A 27,163-nucleotide genomic window follows, 5' to 3' on the forward strand; every position below is an offset into this window, starting at 1 on the left:
TCCCAAAAAAAAAACCCAACCGGCGATTATTTTCAATAAAATTACAATTATGGAAAATCCCAATTAAAAATTAAATTGAAAAACTAAAAAACAGATTAATCAAAAACGTAAACTGCAACCGAAAAATGCCATTTGTCGTTAAATTAAATTTCTCTTTATAACAACTCCATTAATTGTTACTCCCACTTAAAACCCCCATTATATCTTAATATCAGCGAACTTTCTCGCGTTCAACAGCATACAAATTACAATGTACAATTAATTAAATGATAGTTTAGCTTTAACATTAAGGGAAAGAAATAACATGTTACAGTGAGATGTGATGAATATAAAATTAATAACGTATAAATCATCAAAAACAATTTATTTAAATGGAATCAATGTAAAGGATAAAAATAAGACTTAAAATCACACAAAAGGTTTATTACGAAGGAAAAAAAGCAGAATTTAAAACAAAAATCTTTTCGCAATTTAGTTTTCGTATTTTTCTAATACAAAGTACAATTATTTTGTTAACAAATATTAAATAAGAAATGTTTTTAAAATAAACTATTTGAATGAAGGTTTGGTAAAATTAAAAAAAAAAAACCTATTGAGAAGGTATCTTACTGAATTTTGATACGTTCTAAACACGGTTCGTAAAAAGTAACGATGGGGAAAAAATTAAAAACTTTAGTCACTTTGCCTCAGATACACTCAATATGAATTCATTTTTATTAAATATTTTTCTCAGGTTAAATTTCCCTAACAATAATGAGTGAAGTTCTTCTTCGATTAATTATAGGATATCTGTTGGCAAAAACAACCGACTTACTTAACCTAATTTTTAGATTCGGCTAGATTTCTTGTATAACTTAAAACAGAAACAAGCGAATTACCAAATCTGTAAAAGTACTATCCAAAGTAAGAAAGAAATAAAAAAATAAATAGAAATTGACACTGTATACAGAGATAAGTTTTTCCTGTAAAACATGAAAAAACGAAAAGTAAATATAAAGTTAATACAACAATAAATAGCGATAAACAAGAATAAATAGAAATTTTATAAAGAAGCCTGTAAAAAGCTACAACCACAATATTCCGATTCACGCTAAAGAAAATTAATGTGAACATAAAAGAAAGATACGGCAGGCAATGTCCTCAACAAAAAAGAAAAGAAAAAAATAAAAGAGAATGACGCTGAGGGGCCCTCAACGCTGGCGCCTTACCGCGAAACAGAGTAACAATAACTAACTATACGTCTAGCTTATCTTCTATTATGAAAATCATATTGGCCGATAGCCATTTTTCAGAACGCCTCTCAAGGTCGTCGTTTCTTTTTTACTTTTAATTTCGTTCATTCTGTACTTTAATTTAATGAAAATATTTTTATTTACATTTTGTCTTAAAAACATTTACTAGGCGATATATTTATTTATCCGTCTATGAAATATAAATTTTAATGACGATTACGACAGAAAAACATAAAATATAAATTCGGGACGGCGTAGGCACGCGAAAACGTAAGCGTATAACTGTGGGTGTTAAAATATGCGGGTGTCGTCCTATTTACAAATACCGATAAACATTACTAATTTATATCTATCTATCTGTGAAACCTTACTCCCACACAACTAGTCTGTCGGTAGATAAACCTTAACTCTCCAAATTTTCTTCTGGCAACTTTACAACAAAAAAGAAGCAGTTTCAAATAAACGTTAAATTCTGCGTTAACAGGATCCCCTACAAAAGTCGGGCGACTCGCATTTAGACTTGTATTAGTTTCATCGATTAATTTTTATTAATAAAGTAGAACCGGCCGTAAGGATTTACCGCAGGTATAGGTGTAACTAGCCGATAATATTTTAACTGAATCGGCCTTAGGAATATTTGTGACAAAAGGTTAAACAACAATGACGTAGAGAACAGTTATCTAGCGTTGTAAGAGGCGTAGATAAAAAAATTATGTTTAAACCGCGTGAAAAATCCTTAGTTTTATTTTCTTTTAGTACTCAAAGAATTCAGTATTTACCATGTAAGTAGATCCACATCTAAAATGTCATACGCTAATTTTTTAAACGGAGTAATATTTATGCGGTAAAAATTTGCGTATTTTAAGGTTCTTAAAAATTAAAACGCTTTATCTTATTCTGTTCGCTTATAAAGTTCAAACAAACAGACTGCGCGTACGAGTGCTCATGCGGCCGATTCACAAGCATCTCCTGTAAATCCTAATGCTAAAAGAAACTACGCGACGTTAATATTCAGTAACCACGCGCCGTATTTTACAAATATAGTTTAAACTTAAAGAAATTAAGACATTTTATTTGAGTCTTTTAAGTTATGAAATCGTCGATCATCCACCGACTGGAAAATTTCACTAATATCTTAGATTACATTTCTACGACAATAAACAAATAATAAATTCAATTCGGTTTTCGTCATATGATGCGATAAATTCGTAGTGCTGTAAATATTAAGAGTTAAAACGGGAGGCTCAATTTTGTTTTCTACTGCATTATTCGATTCTCAATAATTTGGTTAAACCGTATCCGTTATATGTTTCATACAGTGTTTATTTCTGCTAGCCTATTATATCGATGACTTTTAAGCGCAAAATTTTTAACATCAGATATTTTAAAAGCAGTAACTGACGCTACGTAACTTTTGAATTTTCCCCAAATTAACCGATCGGGTCGAGTACACAATAATAGGGAGGTAATCGAAGCACGGTTTCGCTACTGGATCTTGTTAACTCATCGATTTTATACACAATAAAATTACTTTTAATAAGCGAAACCCTTCCCAATAATTATACCTTAAGTTGAAAAACTGAACAGCAGGGCTATAAAGAGTCATCATATGAAAAGATCAAGGGTGTTAATAGAACGGAGAAGACATAACGTTATATAAACTTCTGATAACAATGACTACTGTACGACAAATAAATTATTCGGCGACTAATATAAGAGTAATGATTATGGTGTTGTATACAGATATGGCCACGTTGTGAATCGACAGAGACAATGTTTACGACGTTGGCGTAAAGTCGTTTTATTCCAATGAATTCAAGGTTATGGTCAAGTCTTGTAGTTTACAGGCTTGGTAATTTATTTTGCTTTTTTGTAAGGCTTATCTACGTGTATTTTTAAATAGGTTATTTGGATTTATTTTCGACATCAATTTCTCTCAGGCTCCAGCTTGTCTGACTATTGCATCATCGTATTGGTGTTAGGTTATTTATAACACGCATTATTTCATTGCTGTTAAGTCTTAATGTATATATTAGGCTTAGTGTTTTTTTATTCTCAACCAATTTCAATGTTGTCATAGTTCCTCGAAGTCTATTTCTCTTTGTCTGCCCTGATATCATTTCTTCAACTTGCGTATTCAGAAATTATTTTTTATCAGTCTTACGTAATTCTTTAGTGGACTGCTCGCTTAAATTATTTTTGTTATGTCTTCGTTCCCGAATTCCAGACCGTTTCTCTAATCGTTCTCATACTAACGCTAAGACACTACTCTTGTTGTCAACACACACACACTCTTCTGTCCATTGCTTTGTTCCCTTCCCATACTTCTCACCACGCCAGCTTTTATTCATTCTGGTTCGGACTTTCACGTTCTGCGGATCCTGGTCCTCTTGGAGGGCCAGGCTTCGATGTTTTTCTTTCTTTCGCTTAATGTTGATATTTTCGTCGTCTTCGCACTTATAAACGTTGCGGTATTTCTCTGTTAAAATATTACTAATTCTACTCGTCAGTTTGTCGTCATTTCACAGTTTTCTATGTTCGTCCAGCCTCGTTTCTTCGTTAAGTTATTCTTCAAATTCTACATTACTTCTCTGTGGAAAGTGCTTCAATCATTACAAGCTGTCATTTCTGTCGACGCCGAATTTTCTCCAGGTTCTTATTACAATTTCAGCGAAGCAGAATTTCTTCGTCTATTGCAACTCGTTGCATTTCAGACGCTCAGTCTTGCTCAACCTCGAAGCCACATTCTCACCACTGCATTCCTGATACTCCACGGCGGACTACGCCCAGGAATTTACTGTATGTATTCGTTTTACCTTCATTCATGAGTTCCTCTCTTACAAATATCTGTGTGCTACAGGCAAGTTCAGTTTTTCATTACTTATTACGTTAAACCGTTATGTTATCATTAAAATTTGTGGAACATTCAGTTCATCATACCTATGCCTTTCAAGTTTCAATTTCACTTAAGTACAGTCACGACAGGTTACTTACATAAGGTTGTCATTGTTCAGCTGCAACCTATTTTACGTGCTCAATTAATTTCAATGCGATTATACTGTAATTAACTCTTTATTTTTATGTTTACTTAACACAATTTGATTATTGTTATTAACTCTTTTTGTACTAGAATATCATTGGGGCCTTTTTTCTACACTAAACTAGAATTACTTGTATTAATTATTTAACGTTAAGTTTGTTGATGTTCTTAATTCAGAAAAGACCAGTGCCAATTAAGATTTATTGTAATTCATTTATCTAAGTTAATGACATCCGTTCATTGCTATTTGTCACATTATAGTATATGTCAGTAGTACAACTGTTTGCCAGTTACATTTTTCTATTGATATTATGTTTTTCTAAATTTACAATTAAAATTAAGGTGTTTCATGTTCTCTTGTCTTTCAGGCTTTGTCAAAAATGTATATTGTCAAAATCTGTATTTAAAAGTATATATTCATGTTTTTTTTTTTCATTTAACAACATTGTTCAGATGCTGATTTCAGTTGATATTCTTATGTATCATCAAATTACGTTATTTTCATAATTTTCTTTTTAGTTTTAAGGTTATGATTTAACATAAGTTCAGTTCTTTGTCATTAAAGTCCAATTTCTTTTGGCAAATACGAGCTGTGTTTTTTGTTAACTTTACCCAACAGACAAGAGACGTGACTTAGCAGAATAATGATGAACTCGCTCACAAACGCAACGTTTGTTTATTATTCAAACTAATTGAAAACAGTGTAGTTAGATAAACCCACCGGGATGGTCTAGTGGTTAACGCGTCTTCCCTAATCAGCTGGTTTGGAAGTCGGGAGTTACAGCATTCAAGTCCTAGTAAAGCCAGTTATTTTTACACGGATTTGAATACTAGATCGTGGATACCGGTGTTCTTTGGTGGTTGGGTTTCAATTAAGCACACATCTCAGGAACGGTCGAACTGAGAATGTACAAGACTACACTTCATTTACACTCATACATATCATCCTCATTCATCCTCTGAAGAATTATCTAAGCGGTAGTTACCGGAGGCTAAACAGGGAAAAGAAAGAAAGAAAAAAAAGAAAAGTATAGTTAGATAACGGTCAAAACCCCAACTCACCGCACAACTATACATAAACTGATAGATATATTTAAATATTTCCACAACTGATAAAGTGAAATATAATTATATTACTGCATCCGCAATCGTGTTTGTAACTAACTTCTTAAATCGTATTTCAATAAATATCAATCCTACATATTTAGCCTTAATGACACGTGCGATATGAACCTTACAGTTCACATGTGAAACAAAAGTACGTCACACAATACGTGATTCAAATACAGTAAGTACACACACACACACACACACACATATATATATATATATATATATATATATATATATATATATATCTTCTTTTTTTAATGTAAATGGAATAAAATATTTGTAGTGTATTACAAGGAAATACTTTTGACTAGATACTAATACTTTTAACAAAATAAAACGGATAAAAGGCTACCCTAGGCAATCAAGGAAGGATAATAAAGCTACTTAAATGGAGTATAAAATGAGAATAAGAATTATTTTGGATATTTAATTTTTTTAAATTAATAACACAAACAATTAATTGATCTTCGTGGCGGTGTGGTAATAATCTCTCTTTTATCCGGTATTTAACGGGTTCGTATCACCTATCAGGCAAGAAACTTAATCGCACGTTACAAATTTCATCAACTGGGCATCGGAAAGGGTATACAACCGTAAAAATTTATTAAAATCACTTTCGCTAATTGTAAAAAAAAGTGGCGAAAAGAATACGAACGAAAAATAATCATCCGTTATTTTTTTAGGTAGGAAAAGTGAACGGGATAATCGCAAACAGCGGCAAAATAAATCACATTATTTAAAGAAAATATTCAGAAAAACCGAGTTAAATACGAAGATATTTAATTCCTGTAGGTATTATGAGGTAAAACAATCCTACACGATTCATTATTTATCATTAAAGATAATTTATTTCAGTAGTACACTCTTTGCAAACACACTACTTAACAGATTTACGTCACACATTATACGGTTATTAAATAGAAAACAATATTAAATAAAAATAAAATAATTTTCCTTATTTTTGATTCTAAAATGGTTCTTTTTATCACTTAATTAAACGCGTAAAAATAAGATTTTTCTTTTAATAAATTACGAATTAACAATCACAAAAATTTAAATAATTAATGATCGTTTCGAAGTCGCATATATAGTGAAAATTTTGATCTTTAATGCAATAATTATTATCCAGTATCATACGACGTTTTATTAACTGCAACAGAAAGAAACCGGTATACTGACGTAACTTAGGCGACACAATGCATTCCTCCTGAGGGGCCGGTAAATACCGTACGACTCCTAAAATTGTTTATTATATTTAATTAATAATTGACGGTAACAAAAATATTCAATCGAGTTTAACTCGAGATATAAAAACCGATTGATGCAAGATGCAAGAAATGAGAATTTCAAAATTCTAAAGAGAAAAATCCATTTTTTCCAATACTTTAAAAAAAAAGTCGGTAAAACATTTATTACAAAGAAACGTACTGCTAGAATAATTTATCGGAGATGAGAAGTTTATTTAGTGATACTTTCTTCCAAGAATGTCACATAATCTTTTTATATAAATAAGGTTAAATAAAGTAGGGACTGAACCATATTTAACATTCAAAATTACGCAGATTTTAAGCGGGTGACAGAAGATTTCCTACAATTGATGTTATCGATATTAAACCTTTGTGAATATTATATTTAAAAAATAGGAAACTACTATTTTTATATTCTTTAATTAAAATTTTCCCAGTTTTTCTGGGTTAAAAATTTAATAACATTTTACGGCTAAATCTAAAGTTCAGAAATTTCACGTTCATTTAGGAGTACTGATTGTATTAGTGTTTTAAAACGACTAATGTTTTAACGAAAATTTATTAATGAATTTATCATTAACAAAAGTAATTTTCATAAATATGTAAAATAGTAAATAAAAATAAAACAGCGAAGTTTTAATTCGATGGAATAAATAAATATATTTCATACCTATAAAATTTATAATCGATAATACTATAATAGAGCGACTGAATCGCTGACACGAGCGTTTAATTTCATTGTCAACAAAACAAATAAATAATTAATTAACATGGAAATAACATTTCGTACGACTAAAATTACAGGGTTAAGATAAATTTAACTTTAACAGAAATAGAAACGAGTGGGACTATATGTAAAATGTACACAGTTACTAAGAGAATAACATAACAGAACTGGCAGCAACAAATATCAAACATGCTTTTCAGTTTAGTTAGTACGCAACCTAACAAATGCATGTTTGTACGTAAAATATAGGTTACATTCATATACATAAATAAGTACTAACCTCGACTAATACAATTTATTCATTCTATCTTACCATAAAATGAAATATTTGTATTAATGTTACGTAAATAACCAGCTGGTCCACAATGAAGTGGATAATAATATCTGATTTTGAATTTATTTATTATAGTCTATATAATATTAAATTTAAATTTAAAAAAAGGAAAAATTAAAAAATATAATAAAATAATGAACAAGGTTTATCAAATAATTAATTTATTTGAATTAAAAGCACACACTTTATGAAGACATGGAAAAATTCTGGAAATTATTCTGAACAGATAATACCATTGATTCTGTTAAGTACAATACATTTTTGGCAATTTAAACAAATAACAATATTAAATTTGGAAAAAAGTTTTTGCTACAAAAAAAGCTCGATGGTGTACACTTTCTTTCTTTTTCCTGTTTTAGCCTCCGGGAATTACCGTTCAGGTATTACTTCCGAGGATGAATGAGGACGATATGTATTAGTGTAAATGAAGTGTAGTCTTGTAGAATCTCAGTTCGTCCGTTGCTGAGATTTTTTTTTTTAATCCCTACATCCCTGGGCCGGGCATCCAATTAAGTATACTCGGCCCAGGGACGTCTCCTTCCGACTCTAAGGAGGTCTCCCCATCCACCGGCTTAACATCCGGCACGACAGGTCAACCCCCCCCCCCTCCCGCGGTTCTGGATCTTTTGTGCCTGCCTCTAATCCCCGGCGGAGAAAAACAGGGGCCGGCTATGCCGTTCCCCGCTCCCCCACCAGGAACCGGGTCTCGGTCATTATGCCTTGCCTCAAGCCAAAGGTGCCAGCACCAAGGGCGCGTAAGCACCCCCAGAAAACCAACACCCTCGGCCGGATCTCGGTCTTAACTTAACCCCTCGCGAAGGCTTTCCCATGGAGTCCCCGTCCCCTCACAGGAACCCGTACACCTAAACATACGGGACCTCCGAGACCGGGCTGTCCATCCTTCCCTACACTTAGCGCTCTAGTAACCCCGGCGTCGATATTCCTCCACCTTCGTACAGAGAACTGTTCTCGCGAAGTTTGCGTACCGTTTCGAGTTATTTTCAGAGGCCAACATCCACTCCACAAGATTTCCCGTCACAATGCGTTCATCTACTAACCGTTGGCGGTGTTGCGCCCATCTATGGCACTCAAACAGCGTATGTTCGGCGTTATCTACGCAATGACAATATTCACAAACAGGCGACTCCTTCTTACCAATTCTATTCAGGTAGGTGCTGAAACAACCATGGCCAGACATTAATCGGGTAATGTGGTAATCCATATCACCGTGACGCCGGTCCAGCCCGTTATCTAATTCATGTATTAGTCGCCTGGTCCACTCTGCTACTGATGACTCGATCCAGACCGTCTTCCACTCATTTCTGACCACCTCTTCTGCTTCAATTTTATTATGACCAGCCACCCTTAGCCTCCTACCTTTGACTTGTAGGTAAATTGGCGGAACTGATGCCAAAACGCATAACGCGTTGTACGACATTGTACGGAACCTGCCACTATACCTAATAGGCGCCGTCCGATAGATACTTGTCAGTTTTTGTCTGTTTCTTTGTATATTTACAGCATCAGCCCATATTGATGCCGCGTATAGTACAGACGACACCATCGCAGACGTGATGAGCCTCCTTCTTGACGTTCTAGGTACTGTGTGTCCAGCAAACAGCCCCCTGATCGCGTTTACTGTCGACGAAGCCGTCTCGCATACCATTTCAATATGCCTGCCAAACTTTAGATTCTTATCAAGCACAACCCCCAGATATTTTATGCTATTAACTTCAGTAATATCCTCTTCACGGATCGCAATATTAACACCGCGAAGTCTCCGTCTACCCGTGAAGAGGATACAACTACTTTTGGTAGGAGACACCTCCATATTATTTCTCTCTAGCCACTCGTCTATCAATCCAAGGGAGAGGTTAGCCTTTGCCTCCACAGCGTCTAGCTCCCGATCTTCAACCGGTACAGCAACGTCGTCGGCATATGCTACGATTGTAACGCCGTCTGGGTAATTAAGCCGAAACACGAAATCATAAAGGACGTTCCAAAGCAGGGGTCCTAATACGGATCCCTGCGGCACACCACCAAAAATCTGGTACCTCTCCGTCCCCTCAACCGTGTTGACCTCTGTCCATATGTCACCGAGATAACAATTTATTTGATTAATCAAATAGTCACTTATATTCATTCCTCTCAACGCTGCCACTATAGGCGACCACGGAACGGACCCAAACGCGTTCTTTATATCAAGCTGTATCATTAGCGGTATCCTTCTCGTCCGCCAAGTGCCCTGTCGGACCTCCGTTGCCCATCGCACCACCCTATTTATTGCATCTACCGTCGAGCGACCCTTACGAAAACCGTATTGCTCACCGTGCAGGCTGTTGTTTCTTTCTAATTCTTCTTGTTGCTGAGATGTGTGGTTAATTGAAACCCGACCACCAAAGAACACCGGTATCCACGATCTAGTATTCAAATCCGTATAAAAGTAACTGCCTTTACTAGGACTTGAACGCTGGAACTCTCGACTTCCAAATCAGATAATTTGGGAAGACGCGTTTACCACTAGACCAACCCGATGGGTTTCGATGGTGTACACTAACAAAGACAAACCCCACTTCATTAATAAAAAACAGAAATGAAAGAAAAATCCATAAATATCTTTACTACTCTGTAACTAAAGAAAAGTGTGTCTGTATATATATATATATATATATATATATATATAAATCACACACACACACACACATATATATATATATATATAAACCTTAATTGATATATATCAAAAACAATGAACAAAAAGTACTAATTTAATAATTCATAAAGAAGAGATGCTAAGAACTGTTCATCATCAAATTTAATGAGTTTATCGTAATACAGAAGTCTCTAGTACATTTTGACAGCATTAATACAACCGTGTAGACAGCCGCATAGGTTTCAGTATAGCGCAACGACTCTAAGGTTCAGTTGGATATATCCACACGCCTATAATCTCAAGAGGAATAACAATTCAATGAATTTCTTAATCGGTAAGCTGATCTACAGAAACATTTTGCACGGATAAAAAAAATTAATAATCTGAGAATCTATCAAGGGTAAGGGCAACCTGAAGGTCTCAGATACTTCTGAAGGTAGTAATGTCATCGCACGATCTGTCTGCGGGAAGGTCGTCTGTAGACCTATCTGAGGAGTCACGTTTCCTATCGGGTGATTAAGAGAAAAGTACTATTTGCACCTGCGGCTAAGTAAAACCAGGCATCCAAACACGATACAATAGTTTTCAGTTTTGTCAGGCCGCGTTAAGTTTTCAATTAGAATTTAACAACAAATAACGTTCGGTTTTTTACGTCGACCGGGAGAAAAAACCGACCACGATATGTCATTCAAATGTAACCCGGTACCAGTTAACCCACAAAATCGGTCTTATTTTCTAAATTTATAAAAGGGTAAACTAAAGCGCTATATCCAAGTATAAAAAAATAACCAAACCTCTAAGGCGCCTTATGCGATGGACATTTCATAATATGAAGGAATATCTTATCTACAAATCCACAAGCAGTGTATTTTTATACCGTTAAAATTTTGTTTTAATGTAAGTTAATAATTATGTTAAAACAAGTTTTTTGAATTATAAAAAAACAAGTATAAATCGGTTAAAAAGATCTTGAATAAATAAAGCGCTGAAAAATGACAACTAAATAAACTTAAATGTAATTCTTCAATGTAAGAGCGTAAATATTATTTTCAATACCTGTGAACTCGGTACGGAACAGAAGATAAAATGACGTCTTTAAAAATAACAAAAATTATAACCTAGTGTTGGTTTATTTAAGACCGATTAAATAAATTCACGAAAATTCAAATAATTAGGGAGATGAAGTATGAATGTCATCGATCTGGAGATTGACTGACTAATATCAGCTGCTATAAGAAAGCTTTGATAAAAACAGAGGCATTCATAGAAATTTTTAAAAAGTCCATTCCATAATTTTATAAATAAAACATTCTAGGATATTAAAAAAAATAATTACAATTCTTTGCATAGGATTGCAATAAATTAATCAATACCTTTCATGTTAATCGACACATTTTGTAAAAAAATAAAAACTCATTTATCGACGCCAGCGCTTGTAATTAATAAACATGTAAATAAATAGGGCGAGTCCATAAATCTGTCAAAATAAATATTAATTCAAAATCATTCCCCTGAATAATACTTTTTTTTAAATAAATAAATTAATCTTAATCGATTTGTAAAACTAATTTAAAAAAAGAATATTCTAAAAAACACATTAAATGAATAAATAATAAAATACTTCAAAGCTATGAACGTAAAACAATACTATCACAAAATATAGATATATTTTAATCGTTTCATTTAATATTTGGAATCCTCGTCAAAGAAAAGATGAAATCAAATATGAGTATACAGACTGAAAAAAAGTGCTTCTAAATTTGCGTACTTATCGAAACAATCACGTGTACAAACTATATGTATAAAATCCCTACACTAAAACGCTGTATCATCATTCGACCTAAAATACAAAATTACGGTTAAATAAACATTAAATAAAAATCAACAAAAAGTAGACAAAATCATCTAAAAGAACTGAAATTCAATAATACTACTTATTAATGTCAGAAACTTAATATTTAATTGTAGATTTGTAGAATTAGTTGCCGGTTATAGATTTCTTTAGTTTTTACATAAAAAAATTTTTGTAAAAGTATATTAAATAGGGCAATGAACAACAGGAAAAATCTTTCCATAATTACTCTACGCAAAGCTTAAAAATGTTTATATTAACTCGTACCTGTTTTGAATACACGTGTATTTTTTATTAAATGCGCAATAAAAATTATTAAAGTAAATTACAGAGAAACGGGGTTTAAAAATTTGAACAGTTTTACAAAAAAGGTCACATGTTCCGTTCTGTACTTCCTAATTCCTTTAAACCGTTGCATATGTCCTATCCTACTAAAAAAAAAAATAAATAAAAGCGACTGGAAGCTAGCGAATTCGAACGCCCGCCCCTATTATGAAAATTCAGGTATTCAGTATTAAAAAAGTTCCAGGTAGTCAAAAATGACTAAAAAAAAAAAACGGTATTTTTTATATCGATATCAATCGATCGCCATAAACGGTTAAATACGATAAAGATATTTACCGATCTTCTTATTTCAACAAATGACATGATTCATTACAAAAAATAATTACTTAAATTGAAAATTAGATGGCTTATTATGAAAATTAGTACTTATTACATATTCATCAGTAGATATTGAGAAATTAGTAGCGGTTAAAAAAACAATAATATTTCTTTATCATCATTTATTTAATTTTTAAACAAATTTAACATCTACTAATGATAATCGATTAACAACCGAAATGACCATATTGTTTTCAATTTATGTAATTTTTTACACGGTCAAGAGCTTTATTGTATTCCATTTTTTAATAATCCAATTAACAATAAATGTTTTTATACGCGTTTCCTCTGCTGAAGCGATTACAATATATATAATTTATCGCTTCACAGTAATTATTGCGATCTTTATTACGGCTTGGAAGCGCCTGAGTTTCCAGTTCCAGTAGTCAGGGTCGCTTCCTTTAATAGCAATGATGTTCAACTGTTAACAATCGATTCCTGTGACGAACAGAATGAAGGTGTTTTAGGTAGATTTCATCTACCTAATTGCAGCTACCTATCTATTGTAACGGGTACCGTGATTTGACCTCTGGAAAATTTCGACATATCTTCGAGTTTCACATCCCCCAGACCCCAAAACCACAGTCGGTCAAAAGGTTTATAAATACATATATCTATATATTTCACTTTCTTGCGGATACGATAACTGCCGTAATTTTGCGCCGATCACTTTAAAATTTAGCGACCAAAAAAAATCTCGGTCGAGTTCGTTAACGGACCATGGGGAGTGGAAATGGGGGAACTTTTTCGAAAGAACAAAAAATCGCTATAACTTTCTTATTAAGTAAAATATCGAATTCCTTTAAAGTTACTACTATTCTTCGAATGACGGCCAAGGTGTGGAAAAATGGGATTTCAAAGACAAAAAATTCACAGCTAAATAGGCACAGGATCAAATCCGTTTAAAGTGGTCGTTAGTCCTCTAAATATTACCTAAAAAATTTTGTCTGTAACGATTTTTGATATGACCAACCTTTACGCTAAAATACTGTTGGAATTGTAAGAAGAAGCAAGCGGCTTCCTTTATGCTACACATGTGAAACCATTGTACCGAGTTAATTTTGAAGTGAACGCATTTAAACTGCCGTGATAGTACTGCGTATATTTTAGTTTTAGTTTTTGACAATATTTTATGCGGGTAATGTAGGCCTACTGTACTATCAATCGTCTTATAAAAATCACTGTTGCTACATTTATACGTGTTTTTTAATAAAACTTTCTGAAAACATTGTCTTTTTTTACTAATACAAAGAGACAAACCTACAGTCTTCCATTAATCCTCAAATAGGTGTGTTGTCACGCAGTTCAGGAAAAATCATGAGGAGGTCTTGATAAATTTAGCAATAGCTTGTCGTCTAATGAGAAAATGTAGTGTCCGGAAAGTAATGTTTGATACGAGCTCGTACAATCCGAGTTCGCCTACCCCTATTTTGCCCCGATGAAATTTACCTCCACCTTCCGGCATGCCGAAAGCAATTTTTTTTTTTTGTAGGCTAAATGTAACCTGCATTTGCGGATCTATACGATATCAGAAATATATATACGAAGAGCAAATACCTACCTCAACGTCGAGAGACGGAAAAACTATCGATTTAAAACAGATATTTCACGGTAAGGAATAAAGTAAATCGAACAAAAATTACGCATTCTTTATTAAAAGAAAATTACTTCCCAGCATTAGAAAAATTCCTTAAATAAATTTTTAAAAAGATTTTATTTTAAAAATAACAGACTCTGATAAGTAACATTTTTTTTAAGCGTAGCTATTACGCTCTTAAGAACAACTTACTGAAAAGGTAAATTACCACATTTTTTCCCAATAAAAAAAGGAAGATAAAATGCAATTAAATGACTTTTCTGATTAGAAAATTTACTTATTCAAGATCATAACTACAGGCTAATGCCCGATTACTGGTGGTTTTTTTTTGTCGACGAGATAAATTTTTTAATTTACGAAAAGTGACAAGCCTGAAAAGTAAAACAGAGACGCTCCAACATCTAGATATTTAGTAGAACGGTATTTAACTAATTTAACCGTAATTATTTTTTTTTTAACTTTTCTCCTAAAAATATAAAAAAATCCCACTTAATTATTCGCAAGCAGCAGCCAGGTAAGCGTAAATTAACGGATAATCTGTCATACGTCGGACTAATTAATGACGCTATAAAATAACTGCGATTAAAATTTAATCGACATAAACTGCAGTCATTAATAACAAAAACCGAACAATAAATTGACATACTTGATGACCTAATTAAGGACAACATAGATTAAATCAGAAAGTTAATAAAGCATTACTCACCTTCACGCAGACATTTGTTTACTCATAAAAAGAGACAACAGAATCGAGGGCAAATATTTAAGTAGCAAATAAGTCTGCAAATGTACGTCCAAGGTCAAAATTGTTTAAAAATATAGTAACGCGTTAATAACAAGTACAAAAATATGTACATAATAAAATACATTTTCTTAAACTTTTACAGGTTAAACGACGTTTAATCTAATCGACTACGATGCATTAAATAAAAGAAAATTACAGGCGATAAAACATCAGCGTTATTGAGAGAACTTATTTTATCTAATTAAAATATCAATTTGTATTTTGTAATATTAATAACTAAAGTATCGTAATATATTTTTGGAAACGCATACCTGAGGCGATCTCGATCTTGGACAAAGGCACGATCCCGCTCTAATAGCTCATCTGCAGCGGCGGGATGAAGATGTGAAGACACAGGTAATTGATAACGTGATTTCCATAACATATCCGGATACAACGTAGGCGGTGGAAGATGTAACGGATGGGGACTTAAAAGGGGTGGGGGTGGGGGATATGAAGGAGTAGAGGGGGGAGGTTGTGCAGAACCAGGCGGATGCGACATCAGAAGACTCTGATGCTGCACGCTCTGGACGTGGCGGACACTCGGCTCCAGCAACAATCCAGGATCTCTCCAAACCTGCTGAAAAAATAGTTAAATCATGTTAATAGAATTCTGTTCTGTTATAAACCGCGATCAAAACTACTTTCAAAAAGAAAAAAGACCGGTATCATATACGGCAGACATCATATAAGAATTTGATAGATTTCCTTAACGATAAAACTAATATGATCTTTTCACGGTAAGCGAAAGTCACAAGGAACAAAATACTGATCGTTTCTAAAGTCTGGTAACGGGCATCAAAACTTTACCATCTCCACTAATCTCAATACGCATGACTACGACTATTAAATAACATTAATATAAAATTTAACTTATTTATATTTTTGTATTTACCTTGCGCGCATAATGCGCTACAAAATAATTTACACAACAACAAACTAAAAATTAGCATGACTAATAAAAAAAAAATACATGTGCACAGAAATTTAATCAATAAAAGAATGAATCTGCAGAGTTTTGATCGCAGTACCTTAAAGCAGACACTAACTACTGATGCAGTAATCATTACAGCGATTAAAGAAGTTAATACCAACTAAAGATTTCATTACATCTCCGTATATGTTCGTACATCTTCAAAGCAAATTTAATAACGAATAACTTATTTAGTTAACCTACCGATTAGAAATCTTAACTATTCTTTCAGCAATCCATCATAGATTCCCCACCGGTACCGAAGATAGTAACACACACTTAGCTATTTCAATAAAAAATATTTCATACGAATGAATTTCATACGCCAATATTAAATACTAAAGATGAACGATCCAAACAACCACGATTAATAATAAAAACAAATATACATTAAAGCAACAGGAATTTTGTTTTATCCTAGAGCGAATTTAATATTCTAAGAGAAGAAACAGAAGTTTACGGTAGGAATCCTTCTCGAGGATGAATATCGACAAGAAAATCCCTATCCCTTCTAATTCCCATAAAACTACAAAAAAATTACGAATTTCTAATAAAGGTAGAGTAGGCAAATTAATGCTCCATCTATCAGCTAATCCAGTCGATCGGCTTTAATACTCGTATATGTTGCAACAAAATATTTTTCCTTCAAAAATTCGTTAGAAAGTAAATTACAGGCAGTATTCTACATCTTAAAAATTGAATCGGAAGACAACATATTTCCTTCACTTAATTTACACAAAAACTTACCGTAAACTAAATAAGAAATACGAGCTCACGAAGTTTTGACAAAATTCAAGATTTTCTCTATCGTGCGTTAGTTTATATTCAACGGAAGAAAAATATTGTGATTTACTTTAAAATATTAGACAAAACGAATTAACCACGATTTTTCTCCGATAAAGGGATACAATAAACATTATTGTGAACTGTGAATTCTCTCAATATTTCTATTTTTATAATAACAACAATAAATAGATACGTCGAATAAAATAAAGGAACCCGTTATAATTTTAAAATTATTAACAATTAAAACAACTCGCTTTGAAATCGAATGGAAATTATCCTTACTAAAGTACTTTTGGAACTAATTAGCGACACTTTCTTCAACGGAGTTACCAGCGGCACTATCGTTAATCTTAGCTCTTTCAACAGCTAAGAAACTTGTTTTACCGTACGTAACTTAACGACAAACACGGTAAATTAAATATTCTTTTGTTTTGCTTTTGAGACAGAATAATTACCATCGTTCAAGACCTATCGAACACTACGTATTTCTTACGGAACTATATAAGTTTCGATGCAAAAATGTTCACAACTTATTACGACAATATCGTACATACTAACGTACATTACTGTGTCAATAACACTGCAAATTAAAAAAAAAAAAGTACTGCATATAATAGATTAACCGTATTTCCTGGTTAGTCACTCGTTCCAGTATTACCGCAAAATTAGCAAGACAGTACGACCACAAAAATTTTATTTCCTGTGAAATAATTTATATGTAATATCAAATTATTAAAATGACATTTCTTCTTTAAAAAGTTTTTAATGCCGGTTTATCCTCAAACGTTAAATAAAACACGATAAATATTTGGCACGGAAAAATAGGAAACAATTACGCTAAGTTCTTCGGCGTTGGACCGTTTCCAATGTAATGTAGGCAAAGGAACTGTAGATCGCGTCGGTGCAAGCGCGTTTGCTGAGGTTTACGGCTTATCTACTACGGGCGGGCTGGCAACTTAATACGCATCCTGTAAACTCACGGGCCCTACCCGTTATTGGCTTCGGGCGTAGCAGTCGATTTTCTACACGTCAATTTATAACGGATAACATACGCGGGCAAATAACAAAATTTTTTTTTATTTTTCAGCGGTTAGATTTCAATTAACACATTACAAAGAATTTACTTTAACTAATCATAAACAAACCGGTACCCGCATCTAATCGTTATTTATAAACCTCCGTATGCAATTTGAATACAATAAATTTAAGGAAAGATTAAAATAAATATTACAATACCGAAAAATTATACGAAGCAGGTCAATAATATTAAAAATAAATGTCAAATATTCAGGCACCCTTTTGCTTCTTGATGTTTTGTAAGCTCAAATCTTTGTAAGATCTTTTTTTCGAAGAAAAAACATTAATCGCATCGTACACGGGTCAAACTAAAGTCGAATTTACCGCATAATGAATCATCTTTATGACTCAGACCGGTTCACGCGTAGGTTTATTATTATTAACAAGGAAATCTAAAAACGTTAGATGGACATCGTCCATATGATGCGACTGCGACTAACACTTCATAATAATAAAATTTATTTTTAACGTTCTAGACGTAATCTTTCCTCGCTTAAAATTTACACATAACCACAATAACTGACAGGAGGACTTGCATTATTACTGTGGTACTAGATAAACCACACGTGCGCCTACTACATTTCTACAATAATTTACGCCATTGACGACTAGTTAGTACAGGGTAATCTATTTCTTGTTCTTTGAACTATTAAAAATTGTGGCAATATTTTTTTCCACAACATATTCTCACACATCAGCGATCGGTAAAGCAAAGCTATCGACGCACGCGTGCGCTCCATAATTCATTAACGATTGCAAACCGTGATATTTCTCAATACACCTCGTACAATTAATTTTTCTTTTTTTTTGTAAATAGGTTTTTATGCGGTCACGGATTGTTACAAGTCTAAAAAGGTCGGTAAGTTAGAAAGTTTATAACGGAAATGGATAGGTTAAATGTAGATGCAGTAGGATTTAGCGAGACTCGTTGGAAAGAGGAAAACGACTTTTGGTCAGGTAATTTTACAATAAGACAAGAAAATTGGGAAGAGAGTAGAGAATTTTAAAAGCTTAGCGATAGAATCGTTACAATAAGGATAAAATCAAAACCTAAGCAGACAATTGTTAACGTCTCTACAAGCGCCCATGATTGATGATAATGATGAGGTAGAGTGTGAATACGAAGAAACTGACGACCCAATTAAACACATAAAAGGGATGAAAATTAAATAATAGTTGGGGATTGAAATGCAAGCATCGGAAAAGACAAGGAACAAAATATTGTAGGTGAATACGGGCTGGGCAAACGGAATGAAAGAGGGAATCGACTTATTGAGTTTTGCACGAAGTACAATTTAGTAACTGCCAACATACGGTTTAAAAAATCATAATGGAAGAATATATACATGAAAAAATCCTAGTGATACTGCAAGGTATCGGATAGATTATATCACGGTTAAAGAAAGATTTAGAAATCAACTCCTCGACTGCAAAGCATATCGTGGAGCAGACATCGATAGGGACAATAATTTAGCGATAATGAAATGTAGATCGGGGTTTAAAAACCCGAAGAAAAGGTGTCAGATGAATCGGTAAAATTTAGAGAAGATTGGAGAAGAGGAGGAGGTAAAGAAGAGTTTTGAGGAGGACATTGCAAGAGTTGCGAATAAAATAGACAAGGTAGAAAATATAGAAGAATGGAAGAACGTTAAAAAGGATATTATTAATAAGTCAGCAGAAGCAAACTTATCTTGGAATCTTTGAGAGCTGCATCAAACCAGTCAAATGAGTGAAGTAAACAGTCACGAAATATTTATTATGATTTCGTGATTTATTACTCGTTAACAAAATATATCATTAGTTATTAATTTGCAGTTTAAATACAACAGAAAAATAAACGTAGATAAAATAAAAAAATGTACATACTAATGTATTTTATAACGTGAAGATAGGAAATTTGAACAAGCGTTTAATTGTACGGTGACGTAAATTCTCCGACAGTTTTAAAATAGAAGTACAATACATATTACTTCACGGAGAGAAAGATAAGTTTTCCTTGGCCTAGTATTAACAGCCCTAGAATTAAAAATTAATAAAAATTAAAATTTACCCAGAACCTAATTTTCCTAACAAATTATTGTTTAGTAAAAGAAATCAATTATTTGCAATTACTTCTACTAATGTATGTTACTAAGCTGAACTTTAAAAACAATATTCTTAATTACATCTATGAGATTACTTTGAATCTTAATAACAAGCTTTATAACGACGGTAAAACAAAAGAATATAGATGTATAAATTATCTCTCCTCGATCACTTTCCTGTTAACTTATTTCTTTTAAAAATATTTTCAAAAAATACATCCCGATTTGGTCGTTTTTGGACCGAAATTGTTCAAACTATATCGTCATTTTTTAAGAAATAGGTAATTCAGTCCGGAATATTTAGTTATTAAAAAGCAAAAACTAGAATAAAATAATTAAGAAGATAACGTAAATAACTATATCCAACTGAAATTATAGGTTCTTGAAAAACGGCAATGACTTAAAAACCGTTTATCCAAAAACCGAAATAGGAAGAGAATTGAAAAATGTTATTTTCAATAAACAAGACGTATTTTTTTAAATTATTTTCAGCATTTCAGAGGGATGTAAATACAAATTAAGTACTTGCTGTTAGTTTTCTTAAACCTTTTGAAGAAAAAATATATTATAATACTAAAAACTAGCGCAATAGTAAATGCGGAATAGAATGATATAATATACCTCCTTTTTTCAGTTGTGAAGCGAGTTATTAAAAGGCACAAAGAAATTCATAAAATAAATAGAGAATCCTCCAGAACAAAATAATAATTAATAATAATGATATTCCCAATATACGAGTACAAATCACAGATGAAAAAAGATAAATTACTTTTTAACTTATTATTTTTGAAAAATTAATTGTAATAGTATAACAGACAGTTATACTATTACAAAATATGTACTCACCGCATTATATATTGATATCTAAAAGCCTGAATAAGCTAACATTCTAAACAATTTAAACCCTTGTAACAAGAAAACGAATAACAGTAAAACGTTGTTCCCATTTCTATCATCACGCAACATGATATCAATCACTCCCACAGAGTCCAATAAAGAAAAAAAAAGAAACAGGAAAGCGAATGCATTAATAAAAAATAAATAAATTGGAAAGGTTCATGGGGCAACAGGAGCAACATTGCTATTTAACCGCACACGAAAAAAATAATTCGGTAATTTTACATATGATCTATAATATGCGAATCTCGTATAACGTATAAGATACCGTATTAATAATAAATATAACAAAAGCTACAGGGTGTTGGTAAAATTCGAACATACAAATAAATACACAATTAATTTAGCCGATTAAGCGCAACTACTGGAATGGAAATCATTTTTAATAAGATTCCTAATCTAAAAAATCGGATGTGGACACCACATGACTTTCTTGTACGCCTATTAAATTACACACGCATTTATTATTTTTTTAAGTGAAAAGTACATAAAATTTAATTTCATTAATAACTTCTGATATTTTTTCTATTTTTTTTTTATTGTTATTTGTTGAAATATTATTTATGTTTTTTTTTCAATCACAGGTAAATAATTATTAATAAATCAACATATTTAAATTTAAAAAAAAAATGGAGATGAACTCTGATCGAGCCGAAGAGCCTTATAAGATCCAAACATTTCTTTAATTAAAATTTTATTTGGCTATAACTCTGGAACCGATGAAAAGAAGTACCACTTATGATATATCGTTGAAAAGCTCTCAATGAGGGCTTATTACTGCAGTTAAGAAAGTCCAAAATCCAAATTTATTTGGATTTTGAATTTTTTTTGACACTTTTGGTTCAGTCGATTGCAATCAAAAGGGGAGGTGAAAAACTAGATGTTACAACAGTCCTAAATTCAAAGTTTTAACATAATAGAGCTAATCCCTTTTTCGAGTTATGCGAAATACGTCCGTACGTACGTACAGACGTCACACCGAAACTAGTCAAAATAGATATTTCCGTTGAAATCTGAAAACCGAAATTTTTCGCGATCGCAATACTTCCTTTACTTCGTACAAGGAAATAAAAAGGTGTGAATCGACCTTATACGTCCTCCTAAAACAAAACCAAATCCATTAAATTTTTCCTACATAAACTCTTCGCCGTAAAACTTGTAAATAAGTATTTTCAGAATATAACAACTAGAAAATAAATATTTTGTAATTTCCGAGTCGCTAGATTAAATATAATAACGTAAGTAAAAAATTATTTGAACAAAACAAAAAAGGAACAACTAAATTTAGTTTCTCTTATCGTTTTAGTTTAGGATGTTCCTGTGCTAAACAGCATATCTAGATTAAAATAATAATCCTATTAAAATTATAAATAACATTCAATTTATCAACACATACAACCATAACCGTATAAAACACACAAATGCGCGAGCGTACAGTAAAACTGATAATTCATTATTACAGTAACGATAAATAATAACAGATTATTTGAAATAACAGAGATTAATTTGAAATGTATTAATTTATTTAATAAAACATCGGTAAAACTTAAAAAAATCGTAATTTTATAATCGCTTCTCTGTTAAGCTTAGCGATTGAATTTCATTTTACTGAATATTGTCTTTAAAAAAAAGTTAAGAAAACATAAATAATATACCACCTTGTTTGATATCTCAATTTTTTAAACTAAAACAGTTTTAAACGAACACACGGTTTTTTATGTTTTAAAACAATCATTCCTAATTGAAATAGTAGTTAATTGAAAAACTGCCCGTAACTGGGAAATCATTGCCTAATAAGTAATCAACCTGGAGAAGTACAATGACTAAAGATTAGGCGATTAATAATTTGTTTTACAATTTCTTTGGAAGGAGCCGTTTCACGAGGGCGTAAAATTAAAAAGGAGTCGCTTTTCTTCGGTTGCTTTTTAGACAGATTCCACGTTATGAAATGGCTGAGAGTACAACTACGGGTTAGTAAACGTTTAACGACTACAATAATCTTAGAATTTTTCCGGAGTCTTGACTCAGGTATATATTATTTGAAAGTCGTAATTGCAACCCGATTTTTGGAATACAAAACGTTACGTAGACATATTTACGGCAAACATAACTATCCTAAAACTTCGGTTCCAACATCATTTTACCTAAAATGACAGAACATTTATTATTTCCATTTTACACACGATACATTTTTATAATGCAGAATACCTATTACGCCGTGGTTATAGCAAATCTAAAACCCTCATTCCCTAATGAGTTATAACAACCCTTGTAACTAAAACCGATTTTCTTCTTGATGAAACCGACATACACCGCGGCTTGTAACTGCACAAATAAGACGAAACTACGTATTATCAAGAAACATATCAAATTTTGTTATATGGAAAAATACACCGGGTAAACGAATCGGACGAGAGGTAACGTAAGTAAAAACGGGAACTGTTACCTCATCGACAGTAAATACCGTCGAGTAAACTTACTATTACAAAATAATTGCACTAATGTAATAATTAAAACCGCAATTTAATTACAATTACTACCGTTGTTAAGCGCTACTTATTTTTCATAAGAAAAAACCGGTGGGACGACCCGTTTTCTAAATAAGTACCGCAATCGTTTTCTGCATGCATACCTTATTTATTTCAATTATCTCTGTAATATTATATCGTTAAAGAAACAAGTATATCAACTGACCTCGGATTTCTCTCTCTCTCTTTCCCGAGGGGGTTGTTGGGGTTCGTCGGAGCTGCTCAGGGCACTAGATCTCGACCCAGAGCGCTCATCCCCGCTGCCCGACCGGAGGGAGCTCACGCCGGAGTCGGAGCGGTCGTCGGGAAATCGCAGGAGGGCCGCGGTGGAGGCGGCGTCGTCCATCCTGCACGCATCTTCCTGTTTCACCACTTCCTCATCTTCTTTGACCACCGCCGCTTCCTTATCCTTGTTGTTGTTCGTCCTACGAAGGCAGTCCTCGACCCGCACTTCAACGACACAAAGCTGTTTGCTGCTGCTATTCGCTTCTTCTAACACCTTCTTCTTGGCACCGTTCCCTTTCGCGACACTTTTCTTAACCGAACGCTTTTTCTTACCCTTATTTTCTAAATCTTCTTTACTTCTTACACTATCCGCCGCTTCCGCCCCGTTACCCTTCCTCTTCGACCGTTTGTTTTTACCATCCGCCTTATCTGTAACAAAGAATGAAAAATAAAATTAAAATCCGACCGATCGCAATCAAAGAAATTTAAATAATTGATTATTTAATTAAAAATAACCCGAGTTCATACGTACGATAGTCATGTACTGTAAACAAAATTAATACCGAACATCTGTTTAGTTTCTTTCAAAAACTTTAAATTATTTTTAAAAGCCAAAAAATTCTGTATTTATTATGCGGAGCGAGTCGACGACTTTTAAAAGGTCGTTTACGTAAGAAAACATTTATCTATTTTATAAAACTTAGCTCCCTAATAATTACCAGGCTTTAAAATATACTATACAATGTAGTTTACAATTAAAACAGAAATATTTATTATACCAAGTTTTATAGATAATACATTTCGAAGGACACGGTTTGTTTCTACTATAATCGGTAATTATACATATGAAACCCGGACGCTAGTAAAAAGGAAAAAGATAAGATCGAGGGTTTTGAGATGTGTAACTGCAGGAGGATGGACAAAAAAAATAAGTAAGTAGCGTAGAAGTATTAAGAAGAATAAATAAATTAGGAAGAACAATATTGGTCAGAAGGAAAGGAAACTGGATAGGGGAAAAGGAATAAAACAGTTCTTGAAGACTCCGTTGAAGGAAGAGGATGAAGTTATTGATATAAAGGGTTGTGAAGGTTATGATGAGACGAAAAGAAAAGCACGGGATAGAAGCAGATGGAGACAACAGTGGTGCCAGGGACCTGCGAACAGGCAAAATAACATCATGATGGTTGCTCGTTCATTAATTTTTCCTATCCTTTAAAAAAACAAACAGGCCATCATGAACTCTATTAAAATAACTTCCTATTTTACTTCAAAGATAAATAAATTCATGTTATTGCATTTATAATAAAAAAAAAAAAAACAGGAAAGTATAATGAGTGAAGTTTTTTTTTAATTATTAAAAAATGTATTCATTCCACATAAAACCACGAGCCAAGATTGAATATAAAACATTGTCAAGGTTGTCTCTTAAATTAATATTCTAAATGTAAGCATATACAACTCTAAACAACACATAAACATACATCGCATTGTAAATTTCTCTGGCTCACTAGATCCCCCCTCACGCCATCATACCGAGTAGGCGTGTTTTTTGTGTATGTGTTGTAAGTGTGAGAGTAGCGCATACACCACGATGTATACAGGAAATGAAACGAAACAACTAAATTTTTGTTAAGTGTCCAAAACGTTGAGTTGGCAAAATCACAGACTCGGTCACAGCACTTTGGCTCGAATAGATAGATATTAGAATAATTGACTGATCTACGTGTCCGTAGGAAAAAAATCGCTTATGTTGATTACACCGTCGAGTATTATTTTAATGAAAAGTCACTTTTGCGACGACAGTATTGCGTTTAAAAAAGAAAGAAAATAAACGGTTTAAAGTCGTAAATTTTCATTTAACTATTAATAATTTAAAAACTTGAATGCGTATTAAAATCCTCGTTAATCAGATCAGCATTTTAATTACTCTCCATACAATTAATTTTAATCGATATTAAAAGTCGTGGACATTTTCCCCACGTAATCCACGTTAATGTCCTGTGGTGCAGTACAAATTATCACCCTCGGTACATTACTTCCAGTTAGATGTAAGAATTTTAAACGGTATACTAGTATACGCCAGCTTTTTTAAAACGAAGTTCTGGCTGTAAATTTCAATAATAATGATCCAATCCTAAATAAATAAAACCGTTTGATAATGCTTATGAAAAGATTGTTTTGAAAGATGTATTATCTCATTAACAAAATTTAATTTCAGTTTTGTTCTGTAATGACTGTTTTTTTTGTTTTTTTAGATATAAATTAATTATTGAAACTGGTTTAAACAAAAATACTTTCTATACGTAATTGTTAAAATTAATAATCTTTTTTTTTAATGGGATCGATTTATAACTTCATATAAAGAGTGTTTCTAAAATGGTGGGCTGGCTAATACTTTTTCGGATTCCACTTTGTAAAACTAAACAAAAAATATCCTTAGGAAAAATTTCAATTTCTACTTCGTTCTCCCGCTATCCGCCGTTTTGTTATTTTTATATAATAATTTATATTTCAAGTTTGGATGGGCAAATCACATTATTTCGTAAGCGTCTTGGTAAAATTATCAAAAAATCAGGACTTAAATACCTTCGCAAATTACAAAATGACGGCCGTTTATTTTTCAAACCGTTATATCTCCATAAATAGTAGTTTCATCAAAATTTATGGTATTTTCTAAAATAGTAAGCCTTTTATTTTGGACCAAGTGACATTTTATTTTTGAAAATCGGTTAAATATAGTCCAGTTATGGGAGAAAATTGATATTGTAATTTCGTGTCATAATTATTAGGTCTATTATTGTGGGAAAATTATTACTTAATTTGATACTCTAATTTACAATATTAGAATTAATAATAAATAGAAACGATTAATATTTTATCGAATTGAACGTAAACTGGAAGACTTGAAAACAGGCAGATAATTCAAACAGTCCTGATTTTTTGATAATTTAAAACTTTATTACAAAGACGCTTACCAAATATTAATGCGATTCCTCTATCCGAACATGAGATATAAATTTTAATATAAAAAGAACCAAATGGCCGACGGAGGAAAACGAAGGAGAAACTGCCATATTTCCTATGGATATTTTTTTAGTTTTACAAGAAGAATCCAAAAAAGTATAGCCAGCGCATTATTTTACAAACACTCTGTATAGGTGACCGAGTATTAAATTGTTTAAAAACAAATGTGGAATATAAATATTAACAATAAAACTGTTTTTAGCATAAAAATTAAACAAATTACCATGATGAGAATGAATGCAGGACTTCGATCGCTAAATCGGAAAACGGAATTTGTTTTTACAATTTCATACTTCTGCAAATTCGGTAAAGCGTATTCATTTCAGT

General features: G+C 32.5%; 1 protein-coding gene across 2 annotated transcripts in view; it reads right to left on the minus strand.

Annotated features, from left to right (window-relative positions):
• Positions 1–27,163, minus strand: part of Kdm3 (Lysine demethylase 3) — a 1,124,787-nt gene that overhangs the window by 77,145 nt on the left and 1,020,479 nt on the right. The window contains exons 8-9 of one of the 2 annotated variants that reach the window (XM_075365596.1): positions 23,754–24,241; positions 15,515–15,819 (exon numbers count right to left, since the gene is read on the minus strand). In XM_075365596.1, coding sequence (XP_075221711.1) covers positions 15,515–15,819; positions 23,754–24,241 — 793 coding nt within the window. Of the gene's footprint in view, positions 1–15,514; positions 15,823–23,753; positions 24,242–27,163 lie in introns of both variants that reach the window. The other variant, XM_075365594.1, reaches the window with a different exon arrangement.

The sequence above is a fragment of the Lycorma delicatula genome, chromosome 5, assembly GCF_047948215.1.
Source record: "Lycorma delicatula isolate Av1 chromosome 5, ASM4794821v1, whole genome shotgun sequence".
NCBI lineage: Eukaryota > Metazoa > Arthropoda > Insecta > Hemiptera > Fulgoridae > Lycorma > Lycorma delicatula.